This window comes from Acanthaster planci, linkage group LG05 (genome assembly GCF_054643075.1).
Source record: "Acanthaster planci isolate LZ-2023a linkage group LG05, COTS_SCS, whole genome shotgun sequence".
Lineage (NCBI taxonomy): Eukaryota > Metazoa > Echinodermata > Asteroidea > Valvatida > Acanthasteridae > Acanthaster > Acanthaster planci.
Genome location: NC_141781.1, coordinates 4,155,168 through 4,162,545, shown reverse-complemented (window position 1 = coordinate 4,162,545; position 7,378 = coordinate 4,155,168). Strand labels below are relative to the sequence as shown.

Genomic DNA, 7,378 nt, shown 5'->3' with positions numbered 1-7,378 from the left:
CAAACGCTTCACACATTTTCATTCTATTAATTTTAAAGCTCTTCGCATCACAACTCCAACAACAGTGACCAAGACAACACTGTTGCCTGACTTCGAGGCTACTACAACTTCAGGTATATCCAGAAGAGTAATTCTCTCTAATTACAAAAAAAGTTGTCTGGTGATTTGGATGGATGAAGCAATATTTTCCTCTCCTTTCCTTATAGTGACCTGGGTTCAAATCTAACGAGGGTTTGCTCCCTAACAATTATAAAAAAATCCCTGGCACTTAATTTTTTCTTGGTTTTCATTACCCTGAAAATAAATACAAAAGAAGTACGAACTTTAAATATTTCCATGAAGAGTGATTAAGAGCACAGTTTATAAAATTATACAATCGTGTTTCGAACTGTTATAGCAAGAAATAAAATTAAAAGTTAGCAGCTTTGATGCAGTGTTGTATGAAGTCCAGTACCTGGAAGTCCCCGTCTGTGTATCACAAGTCTTTCGCCCAGCCGCACGATATTGATGTTACTTCATTGAACTGTGACAAGGCATTCCTTCATCCTTGTTTTGGGAAAGGGTCTTGTGGTCAGACTTGAGGAGGACTTGTGATGGACTCGAGTACATCATACACCTGCCTAATATTTCAATCCTATCAGGATTGTTTTCAAAGGCCTTTGCCTTTGAGAGAGATTTTGCAAGAATAGAAGTCTAAGGCCCCGTGGACGTCCTGATGATTTTTTTCCAGGGGACAAACCACTTTTTTTTGAGGGAAAAAATTCCAGGGCAAAGCGCTCAACAGCTAACGACTGATAAACAGTCAACAGCAGGAGGTGGTCTGTTTGAGGTTTTTCAAGAAATTCGTTGATTTTCTTCCCATTTCTTCTCTTGTTTGTCCTTTTTCTTATTTCTCAAATTTATATGTGTTTTTTTGGGGGGGGGGGCGCAAAGCCCCCTCTCAACGCCAATGTCAGGCCCAGCTCTAGATGTTTTGGATGTCACTGCACTAAGCATAATTCAACAGTGTCTGTGTTTCACATTTCTGGAGAAGGAAATGTTGAAAGGAAGGTTTGAAAGGAAGTTTCTATGCATTAGAAATGCTGTTCTTAGTCTTCGATTAAAAGCGTTTAGGTCACTTATATATGAGCGTGGTGCGGTTTGGTTTAGCGGGGATGGGAATTAAGTTGAGACCTTTTCCTAAAGCAATCTTTTCGGTTTGTTTTAGCGTCGCTTTGGAAAAGTTGGTTACAAACGCTTCACACATTTTCATTCTATTAATTTTAAAGCTCTTCGCATCACAACTCCAACAACAGTGACCAAGACAACGTTGTTGCCTGACTTCGAGGCTACTACAACTTCAGGTATATCCAGAAGAATAATTCTCTCTTATTACAAAAAAAGTTGTCTGGTGATTTGGATGGATGAAGCAATATTTTCCTTTCCTTTACTTACAGTGACCTGGGTTCAAATCTAACGAGGTTTTGCTCCCTAACAATTACAAAAAATCCCTGGCACTTCATTTTTCTTGGTTTTCATTACCCTGAAAATAAATACAAAAGAAGTACGAACTTTAAATACTTCCATGAAAGAAGAGAAAAGAATTAACAGTTTCACCTGAAACTTTTATCCAAATTGAAGCTCTTCAGAGTACTATAGATGATTCCACACCCATTGCCACATTATCATCAACACCTGACACGACAGCGAGTACTCCAAAGTCAGGTATCCTTTTATCTATTCTCGCAAATATAGATAACAAGATTAAACCCTCTTTTAATTTCCGCATATACAATACCCTGAACACGACGGGAAATATGCATATCTTTCCCGTCTTAAAAAAACAGCCCAGAACATCTGCCACGCGGCCGAACGATTTGCGAAGGGGGGGGGCGTTGTTAGGCCACCGAGTTGAAATGCAACCTAAGCGGCGAAAGAAAGACAGGTGGTCACAAGCGGGTGCTTACACGCATTCTGCGTGTACGCAAAGACCTTGCTCCGCGTCAAACGCGCATATACTTGCGCGCCTCATGACCCGCCTATAAAGTGAGTACCAAAACAAAAAACAAAAAAAAACCACGCCCTCTTTTGTTGCACTCAGAGCAGGTACAGGCGATTCACAATCCAATCATAACGCGCGAAATTTGTCGACGGATTTCGCGCATTGTGATTGGCCAACGCAATGTACACTCTCGGAGGCGCACTATTGTGAAACGCCCGTATTATAGGATCAGTCGAAAAAGTGTGGGGGGGGGGCACCGGCTCCTCTGAGCCCCCCCCGCTTCCGCCGCCAGTGACATATGCTGATACCAACTCTAGTTACGTTGCTGAGATAATCTGACACAAGGAGCCCTGACAAATCATATCGGTAATCAAAACATCTCAACCCCCCCCCCAAAGGCACGTGCCACTTTTTGGTGTGCTGGAAGAACTTCTAAACGGAATGTACTGGTTTTTCTTTATTCTATTTAAATCACAGTATAAGAAATCGTCCGCTTAAGTTTTACTTTATGAGAGCCGACATTTGTTGGGCTTCTTTTAATAGTTATGTGATGTACAGATTCAACGATGAGGCTTTAGGGATGACTCCCGAAGGAGTTATTTAAATAACTCTTTGTTGACATGCATAACTTCTGAAAGTGTTCATGTTTACATTATCTTACGATTGTCAGAGTGTGTTCTGGAAAAGATCAGTGCGCCCGAGGACCACAAGTATGGAAGTACCTACTGGGGTTCTTGGATGCAGGACACCGCCCCAAATCCGTCCCAACCAGACAAGATATGGGTGACCAAGCATTTGTATGGAGTTACCATTTTCGGTAAAGAAAAAAATAATAAGTAAAAGATGGCGGCTAAAATGCATGGAGTGAAATGGAAACAAAGTAAAAAGAATTGCAGGTGGTTGGTCATATTAATCATCTTTTAAAATGATTATTTACAGAATACCAAAATATGGAAGCTCTAAAGTTGGACACGTACACTAGGTACCACACCCTCTCATATACCTGGGCTGGCACGGGCCATGTGGTCTACAACAATTCCCTATACTTTCACCGTAGCTACTTGCCCGAGATTGTGCGATACGACCTGAGCTCGGAGACCGTCACAGCCAAAGTAAGCATTCCGTTTGCCCGGCATCGAAGAGCGCGTGGGCAGGGGTACCTGTACAGTTCTAATTACACTTATTTTGACCTTGCCGTCGATGACAACGGACTGTGGGTAATTTACAAGACCACAGAGCTCAACCAGAACCTTGTGGTGTCCCGACTAGATCCAGAGGACCTCTCGATCAAGATGACAATTGTGTCCAATCACCCCCCGCGCTGGGCAGGCGAAGCCTTCATCATCTGCGGCCGGCTGTATACAACCAAGAGTTCTGAGCAATTCAACTCTACTGTGGACTTTGGAGTGAACCTATTCACAGGAGAGGAACTGGCTGACGTGGATATTCCCTATCGGATCGGCCACTTAAAAATGACCATGATGTCCTACAACCCAAGAAATCAACTGATTTATGGCTGGGACAAGGGGTACATGGTGACATATAATGTCACCTTGACTAAACTCTAATCAACACAAAAAATTGTGTAAGAGGAAAGATTATTTGTATGACAATTTCACAAAATAAAATATAATCTTAAAGTAAATGGCTTGAATTTATCAACTGAAAAGTTTAAAAATGTTCAACTGTGCCAGGCGCAGATCCGAGGGGGAGTTCGGGGTTCGACCCCCACCAGCAAAAAAGGATAAAATGGGGGGAAAATTTAAGTAAGTGCAACAATACCACTGTAAACAATATATTTCACGTATGTTTCATCCTTTTTTTCCGTTTGTCTGCAAATTCAGACAAAAAATCTCCACCTGGGCTGCCCTCAGGAGAATGAATGCTGATAATGCCCCCTCGGCTTCGGCTCATCACCAGCATTATCAGCATCTATTTATAAAACATTTTAATTAGAAGCGAGGGCCTTTCAAATTAAAAGACTATCCAGTTCACCTTTTGTAGGCCTCTCCTGGGATATCCTGGATTTACTTGACTAGGTTTCCCTCAATCTGACACCCCCCCCCTTCTCGGTTGTTTATGAACTGTAATGACACTCAAAAGTCTGGAAGAGAAACCAATCTATGGCCGTGTCCGAAACGGACTTATACAGCTGCGTCGCGTCGAGCATTTGGTTCACACGCACTAGGAAAATATTGAGTAGGTTATTCTGGCACGCAATCCTTAGGGGACATAAAGTCTTTCCGGAACTTCGCAAAACCAAACGCGATGCGTGTACCCCCACACTTCACTTCAAAATGCTCTGTTTTGAATTGATGTTATGAAACGCTGTCTCAAACTAGCTCTGCGGTCACTTACAATCGGACGCAGTCGAGAACCAGTGGGCTGGGCCTAAAATGCTTGTGTCTGGATGGTGAAACACTCGCATAGCTGCAACGGTGGATCCAGAAAAAAAATGGGGGGGGGGCATATTTGGTTTGTTGGGGGAAGGGGAAATTTTTCATGTAACCTTTTATCGCCTTTATCGGGGGTAAGGCTACATTCTAGGGCTTTTAACACGCTTTTGGAGGAAGAGAAACGAAACGACACAAAAACACCTTAAATCATTAAAAGAACTTTAATGGGGGATAGCCCCGTTGCCTCCCCCTCATTCGCCCTTGCCATGCAGTCGTGGAAGGGCTCCAATGGTTTAATTCATACGACGATACAAGCTACATTTCATATAAAAGGATAGTAGCAACCATGCATGCAGGCGCAGTAAACTTTTGTCTAGCCCCCCCCTGGAAAATATTGAATTCGCAATTCTGCATTTAATTTTTTTAATTAAATAAAATAGTCCATGATCATTTTGAAGGGGCATTGTGTGCAACATGCATTAAACTCTGCTAGACATTCTCCCTAAGTGAAAGAGCAGTAGCGAAAGTTGAAAGGTGACGTGTGAAGGATCTAGCCCCCCCCCCCAAAAAAAGTGGCTCCAGAACCACGCCCACTAGCGACGCTCATGGTTTCATATAAAGCAAGATATGAGACGGAGAGAATCCCCCCGTGCTTTGTGTTGGTCATTGTTTCATTGTAATCTGAGAAAATATTTTTCAGACATCTGGGGAGGATGTGTTTGGTAACAATAGTTTAGACTGTGTATAGCAATTGGACGTGGGGGTACCCCTAGGTCTCATTTCTTGTTGGATATGCATGATTTTAGCAAAATTTACTAGCATTATTCAAATCTCTATGGGGAAGAACTTTGCCACACCTATACTCCTACTTATTTGCAGCAAAAACCTTTCATCAGCAAAAACCTTTTATTTTAGGAAAGTAGATGTATATTATGACACTTTGAGTTGAATTAGGTTTTAATTGGTGACCTCCTGGCCATTACGCAGTAACTATATGTAGCATGTGGAGCTACATGTACATGTACATGTATGTTGCGCCATATTGAATTTGAAGAGGAAGTGCTGGCGTTTATGTGAACAGTTTGTGTACACCAAGTAAAGTAAACATGCAGAAAACGTTCTCCTTCCAACGAACAGATAAAAGAGAGCAAATTGGGATATTGTACGATATTTTCTTGCAAGTGGGCGCAAGAAGAATCCTTTATAAGGGGACAGTGAGAAAATTCTCGTTAATTGTAACAAAGGACAGCTTTTAGATTTTTTCCATTTATGTACATTTGTATTTATGAATTTCTTTACTTTTTAAATTTATGTTTTAAGATTTATATTCCAATGGTAAATGAGCAGTTTCTTTGTCGGATCAATATATATATGACACGCGTCAAAAGAGGCATTAAAAAATAGAAAACTGTCACTGACAGATTGATACTTTCACTGTCAAAGCAAGCAAAGGTATACAATTACATACAACATTAATTTTAAGTTTTTTAAATATTTCGTTACCTCGCAATTTGCCAAATGCCACATTCTTCATGACTAAGCTTAAGGAACAATGAAATACTTTACCTCTTATTACAATGCGAAGTTTGTTGTAATGATGTGGAATGTTTTCCTCGTCTATATCCTGTTTTTCCATATGTGGTATATTCAGTGTTGTACGGTACCATGTCCCGGAAGAGTTTTAAATAGAGCAAAGTTCAAATTTAAGAACGTAAAGAAAAAATAATAGACACACATGTAAAAACATTATTTCCTCTCCCCTCCCTGGGGGCCAAATATACCAAGCTATGCTTTGTTTCATTAATGAAGTTGACTGGTTGGCAAAATTTTATCTCATTAACTTAACACTACATGGCTAAAGGTGCTTTTTGATCGGAACAGAGGCTTAGCGTGCGTCTTGCAGGGTAGTTATTTTATTCCACAGGGAAACCTCCATTGTGCAGAAAAACTCTGGCCTGTTACATGGCAGCTATGCAAACCATCTATAGAGCCTAAAAATAATTCCTCCAATGAGGCACTTACAGAACCCTTGAATATTGAGAAACTTAAATTGAAATATGTTAGAATTTGCAGTTATTTTTTGTTCATTTATTTCTTGAAAATAAAACACATCTGAAAAAGGCTTTCGTAAAATGTTTCGCTTTCTCAAGCAATCTATCTTCTTCGTGCCTGGTGACCCCTACGGCTGGAAGGCTCGCCTCCAGCATCCCCTGTCTCTAGCAACGTTTGGCTTCGCCCCAAGACCTCCAGTGCGTCGCCTTGTTGTCTTTGGCCGGCCAGCCAACTCTCTTTTTGCCTTTGAGCCCAGCGCTGTCCTGCAGCAGCTGTCGTCTTCCATTCTCAGCACATAGTCGATCCATTTTCATGTTCTTGCCTTTACTTCCTCGTTTATCAGTTTACTATGTCGTGATTAGATATGGCCTACGGCCACCTAATAAGCATTTAAACAGGAATGTGTCCAACCTTGTTGTCTCCCTCGTTACTTTTCCATATTTCTTTTTCATAGAACACACAGCCTAGTGATTTGTACAGGCTTATGGCTTGGTAAAGTGTGCAATGTGAATTTGCTTGATTTCCATAGCTGCTTTAGCTTCAAAAATACAACCCTTGCTTTGCATATCCTATCACCCATGCCTTGTCCTCTGTTTTTGTTACAGACATTTACACTCAGGCATACATACTTACGAACCTCATTTACCTGCTAACCATCTTACACTGTTCTATCATTTTGCTTTACCGGTGATTCTCAAACCTCAGTGTGCTAATACCGTTAATTAATTTTCAATCCAGCTCATACACCACACGTATTCAGTTTCGTGGCTTAAATTAAGGTTGCATTCCTTTAAGATTGAATTCCATAACTGGCCATATTTTTTCTGCAGGCTCTCTCAATGAACAGAGTCGAACAATTTTTCGAAGTCAACACCTCCGTTGGCACTGAGAAAAAATACCTGAGAAAGATCAAGCCAAAAACAACCTTCCACTTCAAAAATCTGAAATA

The 7,378-nt window shown here is 41.0% G+C and overlaps 1 protein-coding gene across 6 annotated transcripts in view; it reads left to right on the top strand.

The window, feature by feature from the left end:
* Positions 1-6,510, top strand: part of LOC110986786 (uncharacterized) — a 128,118-nt gene extending 121,608 nt beyond the window's left edge. For 3 of the 6 annotated variants that reach the window (XM_087137327.1, XM_087137321.1, XM_022248988.2), the window contains 5 exons: positions 39-113; positions 1,269-1,343; positions 1,621-1,704; positions 2,652-2,798; positions 2,921-6,510. In XM_087137327.1, coding sequence (XP_086993453.1) covers positions 39-113; positions 1,269-1,343; positions 1,621-1,704; positions 2,652-2,798; positions 2,921-3,549 — 1,010 coding nt within the window. In that variant the 3' untranslated portion in view covers positions 3,550-6,510. The remainder of the gene's footprint in view (positions 1-38; positions 114-1,268; positions 1,344-1,620; positions 1,705-2,651; positions 2,799-2,920) is intronic. The other 3 variants (XM_022248986.2, XM_087137325.1, XM_087137322.1) reach the window with 1 other exon arrangement.
* The last annotated feature ends 868 nt before the right edge of the window (positions 6,511-7,378 follow it).